This window comes from Cyanistes caeruleus, chromosome 4, assembly GCF_971803275.1.
Source record: "Cyanistes caeruleus chromosome 4, bCyaCae1.hap1.1, whole genome shotgun sequence".
NCBI lineage: Eukaryota > Metazoa > Chordata > Aves > Passeriformes > Paridae > Cyanistes > Cyanistes caeruleus.
Window position 1 is genome coordinate 2,438,229 of NC_141704.1, and position 20,137 is coordinate 2,458,365.

The 20,137-nt window shown below is 40.2% G+C and overlaps 1 protein-coding gene and 1 long non-coding RNA gene across 10 annotated transcripts in view; both read left to right on the plus strand.

Annotated features, from left to right (window-relative positions):
- The window catches only part of CHCHD3 (coiled-coil-helix-coiled-coil-helix domain containing 3), a 122,539-nt gene that overhangs the window by 34,944 nt on the left and 67,458 nt on the right, over nt 1–20,137 (plus strand). For all 9 annotated transcript variants that reach the window (XR_015286040.1, XR_015286039.1, XM_086886376.1 and 6 more), the window contains exon 4: nt 100–244. Coding sequence is in view for 7 of the 9 variants with exons in the window: in XM_086886376.1 (XP_086742502.1) it covers nt 100–244 (145 nt within the window). In the remaining 2 variants the exon portion in view is untranslated. The remainder of the gene's footprint in view (nt 1–99; nt 245–20,137) is intronic.
- LOC147653379 (uncharacterized) lies at nt 14,345–16,362 on the plus strand. Its single transcript, XR_015286041.1, has 2 exons — nt 14,345–14,773; nt 15,433–16,362. It is a non-coding gene; the product is annotated as an uncharacterized LOC147653379 (long non-coding RNA).

The following is a 20,137-nucleotide window of genomic DNA, read 5'->3' on the forward strand; positions in this document are numbered from 1 at the left end:
GTGACAGCTTTTGAAGCGACTGCTCTACTGCGAAGCTACATTTGGAAAGTAGATTTTGAAATTTCTCTCAGCCTAAAAATCTCCCTGCACCTCCTGTAGGTTGAAACAAGAACAAATGTACATTCGGGATGAGTTTGGCAAACTCCTGGAACGGGAGAGGATCTCCTCAAACGAGCACCTGACCCGAGCCATCCTTCGCGAGAGAGCGGCCACGGAGGAGGAGCGGCAGAAGGCTCAGCGCTTTGTGAGTCCTCAGGCTTTTACAGAAATCACAGATTTTCCATGCAGCTCTCTCCTCAGGCCTGCTGGTAAAAGAGGAGAGAGCAGATCTCGTTATTTCGGTTTTTTTCCGTGTCTAGGTAGCAGCGTGTTATTTTATTGTGGTCAAATATCCCTCTTTTAAGGAGTTTTGCTGCTTGTTTCCGACTTTGGAAGCAGCTCAGTGAAAAATTCTGTTTAAAAGGATCATCTCTCATTAAAGCTGATGTATCAAACTTTCCTGAGAAGGAAATTGGAACATAGGGTTGGCTGTTTTCCTCAGAAAACTGACATTATACAGTTGAGTCCATTTCAAATGTCTGACAGATTTATAACTTCCTTTATAGAGGGTTTGCTTGCTGTAGTGAGTCTCTATTGACTCTTCTTTCTAACAATAATCATTGTTGTCTGAGGTGGAAATATGCCTTAAAAATATACTTGAGTATATTTTAAGGAAATTTAAAGTATATTTTAAGGAAATAGGTATTTTCAAGGCAAAAAGTTTAAAATACTTAATGTGAGCATTGCTATGAAAATAAATGGGAATTACCTATGGCAGCAGTAACATAAATATTTGTTGGGCCCTCTAAATCTGAAGTAAAATCCAAAGTTTTTAAGGCTTATGGGTTGGTATTTTAGTAATCAATCACTTCAATATGCAATAGCTTCATCTGTGCTGTGGGAGTTCAAATCTGATGTTGATATCTTTTACTGCCATTTCTGGATGCTTTTTCACCTCTGTGGTGACGTTATTGTTGAAGAATAATTTCAGTGTTCTACCAAATGTTTCATATTAAGTAATTTTAAAACATGGGAACAAAGGAGAATGGAAAGGAATTTTGACCAAGGTACAGCCTTAGTTATATGCCTTAAATCCTTAAATTCTTAATATTGTGTGGGAGAGATAAGGGTTTTGTGGCCTGGAGCTAATGAGGAGGTGATGGTTTATTATGGAGACTATTATTTGCATAATTACTGGGGATTTGAATCTTTCTCTCCCTGTTGTGGTGATTTTGGGAAGGACAACCTGGATTTCTCCTCAGCCAAATGCTTGAGAAAATCCTTATTATGGATATGAAACTGCTTTATTTAGTTAGTTCGCTGGTTAATTTTCACTTGCTTCAGAATATCAAACTTAGCAGTTGTGTCATCTCGGTTTTGATCAATTTTCCTGGTTCCATCTGTGAAATCTGGAAATATCTGGTGGTTCTTGGGTGCAGGTTTGTTACCACCACTGCAGATTTGCCATTTCTGCTGTAGCTTGTTCATTCTTTGAAGAATGTACTCTTAAGATTACAAAATATCAAGAAGGTTTTGTCTGTTTGTTTCCTTAAATATGAAAATATTGACTAATTCTCACCTTCCTATAAGTCAGCACCTTTATTTTCCTGTAATTGGTCATATTTTATTTCTCTGGCTTCTTTGCTTCCCCTACCTGTGCATTTATTTCCTGTATCAGAGCTGAATTCAAAATCAGAGATGTATTTCTCTGTATCCTTTGTCAGGTACTGCGAGGAATTCTGTGTTCTAGTAAACTGCTACAGCAGGTTTGTGTTTTATGGAGCCCAGATTTGATTTGTCAGACTCTTCTTGGAGAAAAACAAGTGTTCCTGAAGTGTCAGTAGCAAAATAAATTCCTTTGCTGCTGCTAAATTGTTCAAATAGTGCAAAGGAAAAGAAATTATGGTGAGAAAAGAAGAATTTGAGTTTTCCTTTGTAAAGGGTGCTAATTCAGGTTTTAATAAATAGATGTAAAATTAAGTCATATTTCCCACTTTTGGAAAATTTTAATACCAGCAGCTGCTTCTAATCTCAGAAGGAAGAAATTTGGAGTGTTAACATCCCAAAAGTTAGAATTAGCTCTTTATACAAATGAGGGGAAAAAAAAAAGGATGAAATGATGTGTTAATAGCTGAAGTACTTCAGTGCTGTGTCCCAGGAAGTGCCCTCAGTTCAGGGGGGCTGGCAGGATGTCAGATCCTGCAAAAAAACAGATTTTAGGGTGATTCAAAGGTTTGCAAAGCAGTAATTCTGACATTTGTGCCAGCAAAAGTAGAAATTATTGTTCAGAGTGGAATTTCCAGACCTTGATCCAAACCCTGGAAATCCCTTGTGGCGTCAGTGTGAGGATTTAATCAACTCTCAGTGCTTAACTCAGCAGAAATTAAGGCAGCTGTCGATTCCTTCAGCAATCCTTTAAATTCCACTGCCTGTGAGTATTTTGGGCACAGCCAGGCTTTCCTTATCCCACAGATTTGGGGTTGTGTCTTGGAAAAGTGATGTTCTGCAGGTGCTGGGGAGGTCTTGGATCTCCTCTGGCTTCTCCCTTACCTCTGGCTGTGGGATATTTGATCGTGGAACAAGCTGAACCTGGGAAGAATGAGGGTGGGGAGTTTTTCCAGAGAAGCTGTGGCTGCTCCATCCCTGAAGTGTCCAAGGATGGGGCTTGGAGCAGCCTGGGATAGCAGCAGCTGTCCCTGCCCGTGGCAGGGGGTGGAATGAGATGATTTTTCAGATCCCTTCAAACCCAAACCATTCTGTAATTCCAAGATTATCCATTTTTTTCCCCTCTGCTTTTCCCCCTGTCTTCAGGGCTGTTTCCTCAGCTGTTTCAGGGCTCCTAGTACATCAGGGGTGGGTGAAGAATTCTTTTATTTTCTTCTCTGTGGCTCTCCTTTCCTGTCATGTCAGCACAGAGAACTGAGGAAAACACTTTGCACACCTACCCTGAAGCCCTTTCCAAATGCAGCCAATCTGCTTTCGCCCAACTCCAAAACCATCTCCATCGAGGAAACTGCAGCTTGTGCTTGGAGGGCAATTGTCAGGGGTGCAGAATGAGAACTGCTGGAGCTGGCCTTGCCACCAAACGAGGTGGCTTTGTGCCTTTAGCTTTCCTCACTTTGGAGATGTGACATTTGCAAAGCATCTCTGTGATTTCACCAAAGGACAAAGTATATCACGTGCTCAAAGTCAAGAATTGCAGCTGGTTAAAAATACTTCTTTTTTTCCACACACTCTTAGTGTGGATATGATTTTTTTTCCTGCCCATCCCTCTTGAAAAATGGTTTCAGAATAAATCAAATCTTTTATTTCAGCCCAGCCATAAAGAATTTTGATGGTGATGTGGTTCTCTGCAGCAGAGGGTGAGGCTGTAGGTCCTTATGATGGCTCCAAGAATACTTTTGTAGACCTGTTCTCTGCCATATTTATTATTGGAGATTTTTGCTGCAAATCTAAAAATTTGGCCTAGTTGACTTGGGTTTTCAATGTGATGGCTTTGCCATAAATAGTTTATTGATATTCCATCACTTGAGTCATTCTGAAAGTCAGGGTGAGACGAGGAGAATAGGGGGTAGAAAATCAATATTATCCAAAGTGCAGAGGACCTGTTGTATTTCCATCTCCTGATAATGACCTGGAGTTTACTGTGAACACATTTGCTCCTCTGTCTGGACTGAAACGAGTTGTCATTAGGAGCCTGTATGTTAGAAAATGGTTTTATTGAGCTGCCAATGACATTAAAGTCTCATTTCCCTTTGAAGAGGCACAGAAATATTGTTCTGTTCATGTGCTGTAACCAGAACATTAAAATTTGATTATTGCTATCATTAGAAGTCTGTATCCATACTAATGCAATTATATCTATTTGCCCATGTGTTGTTCCAGGCTTTCATTGAAGCACCTGTTTGAGAGTGAAATCTGTTGGTGCTGAGGAATCTCATTGTTTTGTAAATTATTTTCTGCACAAGAAGTTCTATCAAAAAATTCCTCGCTCAAAAAGAAAAAAATCAATGTGGTAGAAGTATCTTTATATTAAAAAGCACTTTTTTTTTTTTGCACTTTAGGTCACTGTGATAATCAGATTATTGGATATTTTTTTCCCTAGCAAAATCCTATTTGAGACGTGAAGTTCTTTTACTTCTCTGAGCCCTGAAATCAATAGACAAAACACATTCCTGGCCATATCAGAGCTGAAGTGTGTTGAGTTATGTGAGGAGGAAATCTGACCTGTTGTCATAATTGAATACAGGTTATTAAAATGGAATCTTTTACTCCTCTGTGCCTGAACTGGTTTGGTGTTTTCCCCATCACCCTGGGGTGACTGGTCCCAGTTTGTGCTGGGCAGTGACCTCCCCTTTGGGGCTGCATTTATTTTTCCTGTCGTCAATTCATTAATTTTGTCATGAGGACGTTTCCTATTTTCCATAAACAGATTAAATCCTGACCCTTCCTGCTCTTTTCCAACCAGGCCTGGACAAACCGTATTTTAAGGATGACTTCACCAGGAGATACCAGGGGGAAGAATTAAATGAGTTAAGGCATTAGTTCTCAGGAGAAAAGTCTGTTTACAAACCTGCAGTATTTATTACATACCTCATTTAGCTCATTCATCATTTTAATAGAAAAATGAATCTTTTTAGATGATTCTGAAGTAATTTGAGGTAAACTACACAGCCTGAGGCAAAATAGGATTGCTTGGTGCAGGGAGGGCTTTTGGAGAAGTAAGCACGAGCAGAGACTGTAATTCACAATTTATGGCAGTAAAATACTAAAGTCTGATACTTGAACATGAGATTTAAGGTTTGGGAAGCAAATGGTACAAAATTAAATCTACTGACAGTTATTTTGTCTCTTGTTCCTCAGTTTTATAATTTAAAAAGTAGAAATTTTTCATGAAACCTCGTTGAACGTGGAGATCTGGGGAGTTTCACTCATAAAATCTTATTTAGTCCCATGCACATGGTTATCTTTGTGATGTTTTTATGGCTGAGAAGAAGCAGCTTCGTTGCAGCAAAAGCTCTTTTTGCTATGGGCAAAAGGAACCTGGGTTTGGTTGTTCCTGACACAGAAGACAGGAGGAAGAAGGTCTTTTGGAATATTGAGGATGGCATCTATCATTTTTTGTGTGTTTCATTTTGGGGGAAATAAATAATAATGAATAATCTCTTGGTTGATTTTTAGAGAAGGAAGTGGGATACAAAGAGCAAGACATTCATATCTGGCATATACACATTCTACTGCACTGACTGCACTCACGTTCCTTGGAATAAACAGAATATTGCTCCTTTGGTTTATGCCTCTCCTGGCACACATTCCTTCTTCCTCTCCCTCTTTTTTGGCATTTCTACTGCAGCACTAAAAGGTTTGGGATGGAAATTCAGGTCTTTTAGGGGCTCTTAAACAGGTGATGTGAAACTACTGTGTGAGCAAGAAGCTCTTGCTAAGCAAATAAAGCTGATAATTTTCTCCCCACTAAGAAAAGGAGCTGCCTGTCACATATTTACAAATCATGAGTGATTTTCTTACCTGGCCTTGAAGAACTGAAGACCCATCTGATGTCTAAAATTAATAAATGAACAGTTTTCCCTCCACCTTGATAGAGGAAAACAGTAAAAATCATTTAAATCAACCTGTGGTGGTGCCAGAGTTGGAATCCCAGTATGATTTGTCACATAAACTGGGAAATAAATGTTTTATTTCCTCTCTGAAATTGCCATTAAGGGCCTGGGAACCACAAGTTGCCTTTTCCTGGCTCTCTCTTCTGTCCCTTTACAACGTCCATGCTGACATTCAAGATATTTGTTTCAGTGGAACAATAGAAATAATTTTCTCCTTCCTTCAGCATTTCACTTGGCAACATGTTATAGATGTATTTTTTTAATAATTTTTCTATGTAACAGTTAATGGCTTTTTTTTTCCCTCGGTGTCAAAGTTTGACAGACAAGAAAACCACGGTAAAATGAGAATTTTGAAGGCAAGTAAAGTACAGAGAAGGAACATTTATTCTCTTTAAGCTTTCTTTTTGAATGGAGAATGTGTTTTGATAGTCAAGCAGCATTTAAAGCATGTTATTTTTTAATTCTTATATAGCAAACCCCAAGATATTTGACTGAAGCAAAATTAATCACTGTGTTATTTCGGCATTCAGATGAAGATCTAGTGCTTTACAAAGCCTGCTGCTCCATCAATTTGTTCTTTGGGTTGAATTCAAATTGAGTTCATTTTTATAGATTCACTGCATAATACTCTGCTCTCTCCTCCCTCATTCATTAACCAATTTGTTCGTGCTACTCCCTTTTTATTGAACAGTAACAAAATTGCCGTGCTATCTCCCCAAATGAATATCATCATTCCTTGTCATGCATGGGCAAAAAAATAAGGCTAATAATCCCTTTTTCCACACACCTTCCCTCTTTCAGGGCCCAGTCTCGTTTCTGCCCTGGAGGGAGCACGAGAGGAACGTTTTAAATCCCGTTCTTGGTGTATAAATATTCCAAGCCAGGCTCCTTTTGATTACTTGTGGGCCTTTGGAGCGTGTAGACCCTGCCAGTTGTGTGACACAACAAAAACCACATCAGAGCCTTGTCAAGGCTTGTCCTTGTACATGACACGCTACAAACGCACGCCCGGGATTAAAACGCGTTCCTTTGACACCGCGACGCGGCCGCGGCTCCTCCGCTCACCGAAACAATCGCCTGGGCCTCTCCTACTCTCACTTCTAGTCAATATTTCCTTGCTCTCAGATAAAGCTGTTTTTGGGTAGGGATATATTCCCTTTTGCAGTGCTCTGGTTGTCCTCATTTTGGGTGGAATTGCCAGATTTAGGCGTTTTGGGGGACAGAGGTGTGGAAATCATGCGGTTTGTTTTACCGCTGCTTTCCGCAGTGGCTGAGGTCACTCGGTTTGCTCGGCTTGGAGAAGAACCTGAGAAAAGTAATTTTTAGATGTAATTTTAAGTTTTTTTTGTTTTTAAAATATCTTTTTTAAGATAAAAGGTTTTAAGGTGTTTAAGGGGTTTTTAAATATCTTTCTAATATCTTTTCATGTCATTGTCTGTCTGGAATATATTGAGGTGCTCAAGTGCTATAGCAATAGGTGCCAGTATAGCTAAAATATTGTACACAAACAATTAAAAAGGATATTTCAGGGAGAGGATGAGGCAAAAAGTGGAATGTCATGGTGAAGTCTGTAGGTTTTAGAGGTATTTTTACAAATTTTAAGAACTTTTTCAGTCCTATCAAGTGTTATATGATCTGTTCTGTGGTAGCTGTACCACGATGTGCCTGGAGGAAAAACTACTCTGCCTCCTTTTTTTTTAAAGAAAGGAAGAGTTTAATTTATTAATTAATAAATTTGGGATGTTAAAACATCCTTTTAGTTCAGTACTAAGAATTATTCTCCTGATAGCCCAATCCTCTTAAAGCTGAGGGTCTTTAATTGCACTCAGCCCTGCAAAGTGCAGGGGAGTTTGGAGCTGGAAATTCAACATCATGCTGATGGTGTTTATGTGTACAGTTGGGTGTTTGGGGAATCTGGAAAACAAAAATAAACTTTGAATAACGTAAGTAATGTAAAAATTTAAAGACAAAGAGGCACCGCCCACCTGAAACAAAACCTGATTTCAACGGGTCGCAAACGAAACTTTAATTCTGAAAGCAGAAATTGCTTTCAGCTGTCAGTGCTGTAAAAAATTTCACACAGGAGTGATACGGGAGAAATTTGTCAACGTAAATTTGGGGTGAAGCAAAAGAAGGTAATAATATTTCTTGTCTCATTACTTTCAGTAATTTAGTTGAGTTTGGAAAATCCACCCCTGTGATAACATAATAAGATACCGTGGTATCTGTTTTTTTAGAGATATTTGAATTCAAATCACGCTTATAAATAAATAAATAAACCTCATTACTTCTCATTTTCCTAATTATCATGCAGATAAACAGTGGGAATCGTGACATTAGGATAAGTAAGTGGCTTATGATTTTGCTTCAGAGGAAGAAAGTCTTGCTGTTCCCCCTTTTCCCCCCTTGGGCCATGCAGGAGTAATAAATGAGCAAATGCAGAGTAGTTTCTGATGGATGCTTAATGGGGCTGTACTGGAGCCAAGGGCTGGTTTCTACAGCAGCTGTCACAATTCCGAGTCATTAACACACCTTGAATGCTGGCATTCCAAAATCAGGGCATTTCAAATCCATAAAGACAAAAATCCATGACTTTGAGAAAGGAGTTTGGGGTTCAGGTGAGCGTTTTGGGCTCAGTGAAGTGTTGGAGTGTGGAGCATGAAGAGTGTGAGCGTGAATTTCAACGATTAAAGTCATTTTGGAGGTTACAGGTTGACTTTCAAAGTTTATTTAAGTCTTTAAGCCTGTGAAGAACTCAGTGAGGGACTTCTGCACCCTTTTGCTGGGTGATTCCTGCCTCTGGAGCCAGAGAGCTGCTTGGAAATCTTCCGGGAGGGAAGAGAATTATTGTGCTCAGCGATAACGAGTCATTCCCAGCATGTAAAACAACTGAAATACTCAAATATCCCAAATATTCAAGTCATGCCAGCAGACTCACAACAGTGGCTTCATGTGCATCGTATTTTGGAGTGAGGAAATACTTCTGTGGAATAACTATCAGGTTTTCTTTTAATGCTCTGTAAAGAAGGATAATTAGTGGGGGTTGTTTCTGCCTTCATAAAGGGACGTCTAAGAAGTGCTCAGATAAAGAGGTCAGCTGGATCTTTGTTTTACATCCTAGGAACTCATGTCATATTTTAATTTTCCTGCTCACTTTTATCTGCCTGTTTGAAGCATAAGAAAAAACCCCAAACCCTTGTAGTTATTCCTTTTCAAAGCAATGATGTAGGAAAAAGATACTGAACTTGAGCAAATCATTCTTTGAACCCACTACCTGCGAGTGAGGGGATGCACAGCACAAAAATAGCAACCTTTGATGGGTCTGGAAAGTTAATTTCAAATTTTTCTAAGAACAGACTTGACCTTGAGGAAAATAAGGGGATATTGACCCTCAGCACATCTGCAGGTGACACTGAGCTGACAGAGAGTAAGTTTGGAGTGGAGGTTAGGGAAAAACATTTCCCCGTGAGGGTGAATTGGATGTGGAATATCATGGAAAAAGCTGTTTGTAATTTTCTATTCAGAGTGCTGACAGTTCGGTGCCTGAGAATGGGTAAAGGTGGTAAATAAGTGAGATTTAAAGATTAGAAAAATACAAAGTTCAGAACTGAAGTTCACCAGAGAAGAAATATCGCATTAAATAACTCCTGAAATCATGATTTTGCTGTGTTTTGTTGTTTTGGTGCTGCTTGCTTCACAGTAATTTTTTTCTGTTTTAAAAAACAAATTTTCCTTCTCTTCATCTTTCCAAAGTCCAGATAAATTCATATCATATTTTAGATATTGGGGAGAGTGAAATAACTCTTTTTCCATGTGGACTGCTAGACTAACTCAGGACATTCTTTAACCTTTCCAAGTTGTCCTGAAAACAAAAAGTAATTTTTACTGTTGGAATTGTGACTTGGTGCTGGTTTTGAGTAGACTCATATCTGAGTTTTAATTCTTTTTATATGTGACTATTTCTTTCATAAATTCTGCTTTTAATTTGTTTTATTGGACATATTTCTGTCTAAATTTTTCCCAGTACCCCACTTTGTTCTCAAATCTGTTTATTTCCATCCCTGCCAGCTCCTGGAGGTTCCTCCTGCCCTTGTTCACCCCAGTTCTTCATTTTTGCTTTCTTTTTCTCCAACTCTCCCCCTATTTTTCCTCTCCTTATGGAAGAACAACAACATCCTTTTGTTCTTATCTTCAGGACAAACTTCTGCCTCTTTTCTCTGAGGTATTTTGTCCTCTTGGCCTCTCTTGCCTGATGCTGCAATGTTCCAGAGTTGGTGGAAGGAATTCCCTATAATCCCTGCATTCCAGGAAGGACTTTCTGTGTTCTACAAAGCTCTGGAGATCTCTGGGCTCCCTTTTTCTATTTTATTTTATTTTATTTTTCCCCAGGGTCTTACAGACATGGTTAAGTTAAATTTGACTTTATTGGAAATATAAAGGAGGAAATGCCCTGAAACCGTCATGGTGGGCACCTCTCTGCTGGCTCTAACCAGATTCCTTGGAAACTCCATGAATGCTGAAATTTCTCAGCAGAAGAAAATGAAATTCTATTTATTATTAGTGAAGGGTTTTCTCTCTTTTTGACGTGGATGAAATGAATTTGGCTTAGGCCCTCAGAAAAGGTGGAGATGAAGCGTGGAGCATCTTTAACTCTCTCTCGTGCTTCTGGAACTGTAGCTCGAGGGTCTGTGGAGTGGAAAATGAATGGAAAGTAATTTTATTTTATGGAGAGGGTGACACAAGGTTTTTGTACCAGTGGAACAGTAAGGAGACAACTGTTTCTTTTCCAAGTAGTTTTCAGTGCAAGTCTGATCATAATTTGTAAGTAAAAGAGAGGGTTTTAAAGTCAGATTTACTGTTCACGTTTAGTTTCAAGGGTGTGATGGTTAATTATACAGAGGAACAAAACTAATTAGGTGAATCTCCAGTTTATGCTGCCTTAAAAGTTTAGTATTTAGATTTATTTTTTTTCCTGTGTAGAGGCCTGGCTATAAAGCTTTCATCCTAAGTATCCCTTCACAGTCATTGCCAAAGAGAGGAACATTTTCCCTGCCTACATTTCAGGTGGTTACAGGTGTCATCAGCTGTGCCAGAACTTTGCACCCTCAGATCTCTTTAATATTAAAGAAAAACAGATGCTTTCAGGATGCAATCTCAGCTGTTTCAGATGCCAGCTTTCTGATGAAATGGATTTTCCTGGAGAAGTGTCCATGTCTCTGTAAACGCCTCTCTGGCTTGAGGGCTTCTGGTTGTCTTCCTGTGTAGACAACTTAAATAATTGAGGTGATTTTCACAGAAAAGATGTAAATATTATCATGGCCCCCACATCCACGGCTCACAAAAGCTGCTGATTATAAATCAGAAACATCCTGTGTGACAGGACAAGGAGCAGTGGTTTGGAATTGAAAGAGGATGGATTTAGACTGGACAGAATTGGAAGCAGTTTTATGTGATGTGGCAAGGAGGCCCTGGCACAGAATTCCCAGAGCAGCTGTGGCTGCCCCTGGATCCCTGGGAATGTCCAAGGCCAGTTTGGACAAGGCTTGGAGCAGCCTGGGACAGTGGAAGGTGTCCCTGCCCATGGCAAGGGGTTGGAATTAAATGATCCCAGAGGTCCCTTCTAACCCAAATCACTCCAGGACTCCCTATCAGAACTTTTAATAATTTTTATAGTAATTTAATAAGATTGGAGGAAGGGGTTTTACCATGGGCTCCCTTTTTCCTTTGGAATCTATTGTATGCTCCATAGTTCTGTTAATTGAAGGTTTTAGCTCTCTGGCCTTAAAATCCCTTTGGTTCCATGAGGAATCCCAAATTTCTGCTTGTTCCTGCATTCCTGGGGATTGGGGCATGTCCTGCAGGATTAATTCTGGAATGAAAGTGGATTTAGAGCCCCTTCCCACAGAGAGGTTTTGGTTTTGTGCTGCAGGTTCTCATGCAAGGGCTTCCCTAAATTTCTGGAGGAGCTGCCTGTGCTTTCCTGGAATTTCCTGCTGTGTTCTTGGCAGGATGCTGTGATAGCACTTTAAGAGAGTAATAAATAGCTTGTGTAAGTCGTTCCTTTAAGTTAGAGTTTCTATAGAACAATTTTACAAATTGTTGCATGTCACAGCTGTAAATGGGTCGAGCACATCGCCGAGTGTGGAGCTGACAACAACAACAAAAAAATCAGGGCTTGTACTACTCGTGAGAAGAAAAAAAGCTATTTTATACTCCATTAAACTGTTACACATCATAAATAATTTATGCTCAGCCTGCTCCGTTCTGTAGCAAAGATGATAAAAGTCGACATTTGCGGAGCATTTTCATGGATATCATCATTTTCATGACTTTCTGTGTAAGAGAAACCTCGTTCCTGCAGTATTCCCCTGGTCATTTTGTGGCTGGAACTGGGTTAAATGGTAAGAGTACATTCAAAATTGAGTCCCTGAGTCTTGCTCTGAGTTCCACAAGTATCTAGAATGGATTTAAAATATATTATAGAATTATTTGGGTTGGAAGGGACCCTAAATATGATTTAATTCCATCTCCCTGTTTTAGGCAGGGATGTCACCTACTTGAGCAGGGTACATGTGTATTGTCTATATATAATTTTGCTCCTTTTATTTAATATTCTAATTTTTATTGGTTATTTCTATCATTTCCAGCAGTGTCTGAACACCTCATGTAATGTTATGGGGATGTCTCTGTTCTCAGACCAGAATATTGATAATTTTTCTACTTTATACTGAACTTTTAGACAATTCATACATTTTCTCAAGTATACAGGAAGGTTTTGAGAGTTTTTTGTGTTCTTAAATAAGCCCTTTGCTTTGCCAGTGAAAATGTCTTCATTTTTTCTTAGTGAAAAACCCTCAAACAAAATAGCATTGTAAAAATAAAACATGCCTGGAGATTAAAAAAAAAACCCAAACAACAAAGCTGAAATCTTTTGGACAGCAACATTTTTTAAAATGTGGAATTGAAAAGCCGACTGAATTTTTCAAGATCGTAGAGAAATGTCTGAATGGAGAACTAGTTCTGTTTATTTATAGAGTGTTTTGGTGCTTCTGAGTGTGTTAGTGCTGTGTTTTCCTGAGGTGTGGTGCCTGATGTGAAAACCTCAAAGGCTGAAATGGGCCTTCACCGAGAGCTGCCTGATTTCCTTTTGCTAATGAAAGTATAAAATGTGATTTTCCTAAAAGGGAACTGCTTAATCCAGTGAGTGATGCAGTGGAAATGTCCAGAACTGATTCAGCTTGGGGGGAACAGTGCTGGATTTAAGGATGAATCCAGAGTGCCATTAATAGAAATTGCAGTTCCAATGTTGCTACTGGGAGTTCATCCTTAACCTAGAAAGGAGATAACATCAACTTCTTGTTTTCCTGTGAAGACTGCAAATATTTCCCAAAAGAATCTGCTTTTTGACAAATCAATTCTCATGTTTATACTCCTACACAAAATACAATCAGTTGGGTTGGAAAAATCCTTAAGATCCTCCAGTCCAACCATTCCCAGCACTGCCAAGGCCACCACTGACCACGTCCCCAAGTGCCACCTCCACGTGGTTTTAAATCCATTTAAAGATGGGGACTTCACCCCTGTTCCAGTGCTCATTATTTCACTGATAGTACTGATAAAACACTTGATATTTGTGTTTAATACCTTCATAGTGCTGAATTTTAAATGATGGCAGAGATTTTTTGGGTTTTGTGTGTGTTCTTCAAAGTATTTTTGTGTAGATTTAGCGCATCTTTATAACAGAAATGTCACCTTCAATGTGTTTTGCATTAAAGGAATAATCAAGTAGTTTTGGTCTCTGTGAGAAAGTGGGTGTGTAATTATATCTTAAATTTCTCTTTGGTGTTACCTGTTCCTTTAAAGCCGCTTAAACCTGGGCAGAATATTGCAGAAAATGTCTTCTAGATAATGAAATTCATGGTCCTCTGCCAGGAGATGACTTTGACTGGGGAACTGTCCTCGGACAAATTAGTGATGGTTCCCTTTGTGTAGAACATTGCAGAAACAGCAACAGCCATATTAAATCTTAATCAATAACAATGTTTCACTAATTACAGGAGCGAGTTTGTATATTGGATAAATTGCTGTTTGTAAACGTTGTATTATATTAACTAAACCAGCTAATTACCAGAGCAGAATAAACATAAGGTTTGCTAAAAGCTTCCATCCGTGGCTTGGAGCAGTGGCTGCTGTCTAATATTTCAGTCAATGTGGAAAACAAGGTAATGACATTATAAATACATTTATAACGCAGGGTGATTTCTTCTAAAATGCATGTAAGTATTATTGCTTTACTATGAAATATGATTTATTTAATGCATTTCAGCCCCCATAATATTAAGATATAATTGAGATGGGGGGAAAAAATTGCATGCAGTCAGAGTCTGCATGAAAGTGAATCACAGTCGAAATTGCTTGTAATTTTAAAGGCACTTAGGGGAATCGTGAAATTTAGCTAATGCAGCCTTTGGTGTAAAAAATGGGAAGAAAACAATTGGCCAGTCTTTCAAGTTTTATTTGACTTCACATGGTGAGGTGGTTTTTTTGTTTTTTTTTTGTTTCCTGGTGACAGCCAGGCTGGGAATGAATAAATAGTGATGCTAAAACTTTATCCCCATCTCGTGATGAGAAATAGCTGCAGCTGTGGTGAGGGTTGGGCATTTAGAGCGAGCAGCCAGAACAGAGCTGGGGGTGAAGCCAGGGGAAGGGAGTGAATGATAGCACAGCCAGCACTGATGATCCGAGATGGGAATCGTTCTGCTGGTGCTGGGAATTCTGATGGTTATTGCTTTCAAAAGGCTGAAGCTTTCAGGTCTGGCCTTTATAGTTTAATTACTGTGTGAGCAGTTGCTGGTGATTTCACTAAATCACAGAGCTCCCACCACCAGCCGAGCTCTGCCCCAGCAATCCCACTTTTCTGCTAATGGACACCAGCCTGGGCTTAGCTTAACATGAGCTAGAGAGAATCTGGCACTGCTCATCGTCCTCAAGCTGGGTCTGCCTCCAAAGATGGAATAAAAAAGTCAGAATAACCCCAGCAGCCAGGCTGAGATCACTTCATCTCAGTAGGAGATAAAATGGGTGCTTGTAAAACAAAGCTCTTTTTGGTTTTTATGGTAAGTAACTTCTGTTGAAGAGATGACTTTGTGCTTTTAAGACATTTGTTATTTCTTGTGTAAAATGTATTAATGATTCCATAAAATATAAATCATAGAATCACAGGGTGGTTTTTTAAAGCTTGTCCCTTTCCATTCTCCTGATTACAGAGAAAAAGTTCAGACAGAGAATCCTGCAATGCTTTGGGTGGGAAGGAGCTTAAAACCCATCCAGTTCCACCCCTGCCATGGCAGGGACATCTCTCACTGTCCCAGGCTGTTGCCAGCCCTGTCCAGCTTGGCCTTGGACATTCCAGGGATCCAGGGGCAGCCACAGCTGCTCTGGGAATTCCAGCCCAGCCAGCAATTCCTTCCCCAGATCCCATCCATCCCTGCCCTCTGGCAGTGGAAGCCATTCCTTGTGTCCTGTCCCTCCAGGCCTTGTCCCCAGTCCCTCTCCAGCTCTCCTGGAGCCCCTCCAGACCCTGGCAGGGGCTCTGAGCTCTCCCTGGATCCTTCTTTTTTCCAGGCTGGAAACCCTCAGCTCTCCCATTCTGGCTCCAGGGGAAATCCTATCCCATTGCCCATAATTCAGGATTATTGGCAGGCAGAGCATCAGAGGGTAGGAGCTGAAACGAGGAGTCAGTCGGGCTCATCCCTCTCATTTCCTGTCTGGACAGACTCGGGGCTCTGGCCAGCACCTTCTCCACCCAGGAATATCAGGAAATGAAGGCCTCCAGCAGCTCCTCCCTGTCACTGTTGGACCTGAAATAATTCACACAGGCACAGCTCAAAGTGTTATGAAAGAAGAAGAAGGTTTATTTTGTCTTTTCAGTATTTATAGGTTTTTGACAATGACCAGGGATTGGATAGCCAGGTCACCACCTTCCCAACCACACTGGCCATGAGAGACGTCCATCAAAAGGCAAATCTTTAATGGAATGTATAAACACCTGTGTTTATAGTTACTTTCTTGAGAAAGGGGCTAGAAATTCTAAAAACAGTATTGAAAGGCCTGATTCTCAGGGTGACACCTCCTGTTCTCCTCGCAGGAGCCGAGTGTCCCTCACCACCTGGCCCAGCAGCCATTGATGCAAACATTTCCCTGATTGACTTTGGGAGTTTTCCCTTTGCTGGAAAAGTTGCAATGAATGGTTTGATCTAATCCAATTCCCTCACTGCTGGGTAGCCACGATCAGCCCTGGAACTGTGGGATCAGTAACCTTTGCAGAGGGAGCAGCTGCACCTGGAAGATGATGTTGAATCTCATTTGACCCAAATTAATTTAAATCTCCTGCAATGATTAGTTACTTTGTGAGTAGTACAGACTGGAAAATTCTCTAAGCCTTTCTAATATTAACTCCAGATTACTGGATGTAATCACTTTTTTAATAAAGGAGAATTTGGAGGCTGGCAAACCACATTGGTTTTATTTTGTGTGATTAATTAAAAAGCATAGTAAGGATGAATAATAAACATAAAGAATTGGTAGCTCCACTGAAGCACCACAGCTCCCTTGCCTCTGTGTACTTCTGCAGGCCGTTGCCAAGAGATTTTGTGAGGATTGATTAAAATAGTTTGAAATAAAGCACTGTCTATAGAAGTTCAAAGTAATTGGTATAAGTACTTTTATTAATAAAGAGAGCTCCCATAGAATGAATTCTATCTTTGGGGCTCTCAAAGGGCTTTTGCAAGTTAAATATATAATTAAGTACATTATCTCACACTATTCACAGAATTTATTTTTTTTTTCCTGGGGTAGAACACAGTAGCAATTTATGGTGTGAAGATCTATGTGAAATTTTGCTGTTAAATGACAAAAACCCAGTTCTTGTATTGTTGAAATCCACTGTACCATGACAACTGAGTGTTAGAACAGAGAGAGGGAGACCAGTACAAGCTCAGCCTAAAACTAATCAGCAGTATGAGCTTAGGGGAGGCTTGGGCTGCCTTCAGAGCAGAGGATGTGGAATTAACATCTGTCATGGTCTGCAGCTTTGTGTGGAGCTTTAATGACTCCTAGGCAAGGACTAAGCTTGGTCTAAAGTGGGAATTTTGAGCCTGTTGCTTTTTACCATGAGGCTGCTCTGGGGAGTTGTATTTTTGGGTTGGGTCTGGTCTGGTGCAGCAGCCAGAGTTTATTTGGGATCAACCTTGTGATACTGATTCGTGGAGCCACAAAATTCCTATCTTGGAGTCTGTGGATGTGACTGGAGCAGCAGCTGGGGGAATGAGGTGGGGCCTGGGGCTGCTGCTCCTCCTGCACTTGGGTCACACCAAGCCCATGGAATGCTCCAGGCTGGGCAGAGGGGCTGGAAAGCTGGAAAAGGCCCTGGGAGTGCTGGTGAGAGCAGCTGGACATCCCCAGGTGTGCCCAGGTGGGCAGGAGGCCGATGGCACCGGGATTTTAGCAGGAATGGGGTGGCCAGCAGGATTAGGGAAGGGACTGTCCCCTGGGCTGGTGCTGCTGAGGGACACCTTGAGTGCTGTGTCCAATTCTGAGCTCCTCAGCTCAGGAACGACCTTGAGGGACTGGAGAGTGTCCAGGGAATGGAGCTGGGAAAGGGTCTGGAACACCAGGAGAGGCTGAGGGAGCTGGAAAGGGGCTCAGCCTGGAGAAAAGGGGGATCAGGGGGAATTTCTGGCTCTGCACAACTCCCTGCCAGGAGAGGACAGCCGGGGGGGTCGGGCTCTGCTCCAGGAACAGGGACAGGAGGAGAGGGAACAGCCTCAGGCTGGGCCAGGGGAGCCTCAGGGTGGAGATTGGGAAAATTCCCAATTTTCCACAGCTGTGGAATCCCCATCCCTGGAGGGATTTCAGAGCCCTGTGGATGTGGCCCTTGGGGATGTGGGACACTGATGGCCTTGGCAGTGCTGGGAATGGTTGGACTCCATCTCAGAAGGCTTTTGCAACCTGAGTGATTCAATGATTCTGTCACTGAATTGTTCTGAGGCTTTGATCTAAAATCCTTTTTTAAAATACCATTTAGAGTAGTGCAGTTTTTATCAAGTACTGACCTCCTTCCAAACTGGTAACAAAGTAAAATAAACAGGCATTGACATATAATGATGAACAAATAGGATTTTTATCCGTGTCTTCTATCACTTCCCTGGGACAGTAAATGTTTTTAAACGTGGCCTTTTCATGTATTTTTCTCTTTGGGAGCAGCTGCCACCTGTGTGCTGAGATCTGCTGAAGTCTAAAGGATGTTAAAGGTGTTGGGAATACAAAAAGTACAAATTAATGCCCAAATTATTGGTACCAGTCTCAGCTCCAGCAAAAACCTCTTCCTCCTTCCCATCCCCACATCCACAGCAGTGAAGTGAAACAAAATTTGATTTACTCAAGGAATGAAATGTGGTTTGGTTTGGACCTCAGGCTTTCTCCTAGGTGTGAATAAGTGTGAATTCTTGAAATAATAGTGAAAATATTAAGCACGAAATAGAGATTTGACATGTGTGCTAATGCCTATGCATCTGTTGGTGTGTAGGGATGCATTTACAGATGGATAATTCATTTTTGAGTTGACATCTCTGCAAAATAGAAAATGAATACTGAAAATAAATAAAATGATGGAATTTTTATCATTTTATACTGCTAGGAGTAATTCACTTGTAGAGCTCTGGCTTCAGAGGAGGGGGAAAAAGAGGATATTTTTCTAAATCTGCTTAGTGAACAGCACATTTCCATGTTTATATACATCCGGTTGGATTTGTCCTTTTTTAAATGTAAACCCTGAATTTTCCATCTTTTCCATGTCATCATCTCATGGCTTTTTCCCTCCGACTTCCTTTCAAGTCCATTCACTTTGGGATCCCCCATGTGGCAAATCCCTGCAGTGCAGCAACATTCCAGCTTTAATTTCCAGAATTCTTCATTAATATCTTTAGTCAGAGAAGGCTTTGAGGGGCTACAAACTGACAAGCTTTGAGGGAAACAATAGTTCAGAAAGCAAATAGAGATTTTTTTTCCTTCATTAGTTATCTTTTATTTCTTTTTCTGCTTCTGGGGGAAATTGTTTTCAAGCTGGAGGATGTGAAAATAAGCAGAATATAACCAATATTGAGTTAAATATTTACAACTAGAGATATTTTAGCAGTTCCTTATTGGTGAAAATTTTTTTTTCCTTAGGAAATTCAAATTGAGTGTAATAAAGAGAGAATGAACATGACTTAGACCAGTAATATTTAGTACTTGAAAAGAGTAGTTTTAAAGATGTAATTTTTCAAAAAAACCCATAATTTTGGCTGGTTTCATGGACAACTCAAACCTCTGGATGACAGTTTAGCAATTCCAGCCCTGCACCAATCACTCCATGGAATCCCTGTTTTCCCAGCACAGCTATTTTATTTTTGGGTTAATTTTTAACGTGCCCACAAATAACTCCACACCTGCAGGAATGCATTTTGTGTGGCTGGAGGTTTTCTTTACCTTAATGCTTTTTTTCCAGTCCTTAAAAATGCACAGAATTACCTGAAATTGCATCTTTTTCAAGCTCTTTAACTCAGAGGTTGGCAAAGATCTTTTGTACACAGAATTTCTTCCGTCATTCTATTTATCAGCACGACCTGTAGTGGCACTTCAATTTCAAAAACACGGCTGTGTCTCGATCAGCTTGTTTTTACCTCAGCAAAGTTAATATTAAGAGCTGCAGTTAATAATAAAAATTTCTTGGAGGAGACCAGGCTGTAACTTGAACTAGTGAGTGCTGATGGGGGTTCAGATAAGGAATAATTTCAGAGAATGAGCTTCATCAAACTGAACCTTCTGTCCATAATCATTGTTCCTGTCTTTAATTTCCTTTTACATGACCTTCCCTGATCGTTTGGGTGTCATCCCTGTAATGGTTGTCCACATAAAAGATAATAATTTAACACAATTGGACTGAAAAGAGAGAAATTGCCACGTTCTGGATGTGCTGGACTTGTCACCACCAGGTCTGCAATATTTTCATGGGCACAAAGGACGGGTGTAGGTGAGAGGAGAGAATTTTTCATCGAAACTTGTTTTCATTTCATAGAAAAATGGAATAGTTTGGGTTTGAAAGACCTTAAAGATCATCCAATGCCACCCCTACCATGGGCTGGAACACCTTCCACTAGACCAGGCCTGAAGCAGCAAAATATTTTGGTGTTTCTTTGGTTGTTTTATGCTTTTGGTCTCTAAAAGTGATATTATTACTATTATTATTATTGTTGTTGTTGTTGTTGTTACTATTACTATAATTACTATTATTACTATTATTTATTTATTTATTTATTCTTTATTATGGAGCTAAAGGGAGAACATGCATTAGGAAGGTACAGAATTGATCATTTGGGACCAAATACTGTGGTCAGATACAGTTTGTTGTCTAAATTTGTTTTAGTTTTCACTTTTGCTTG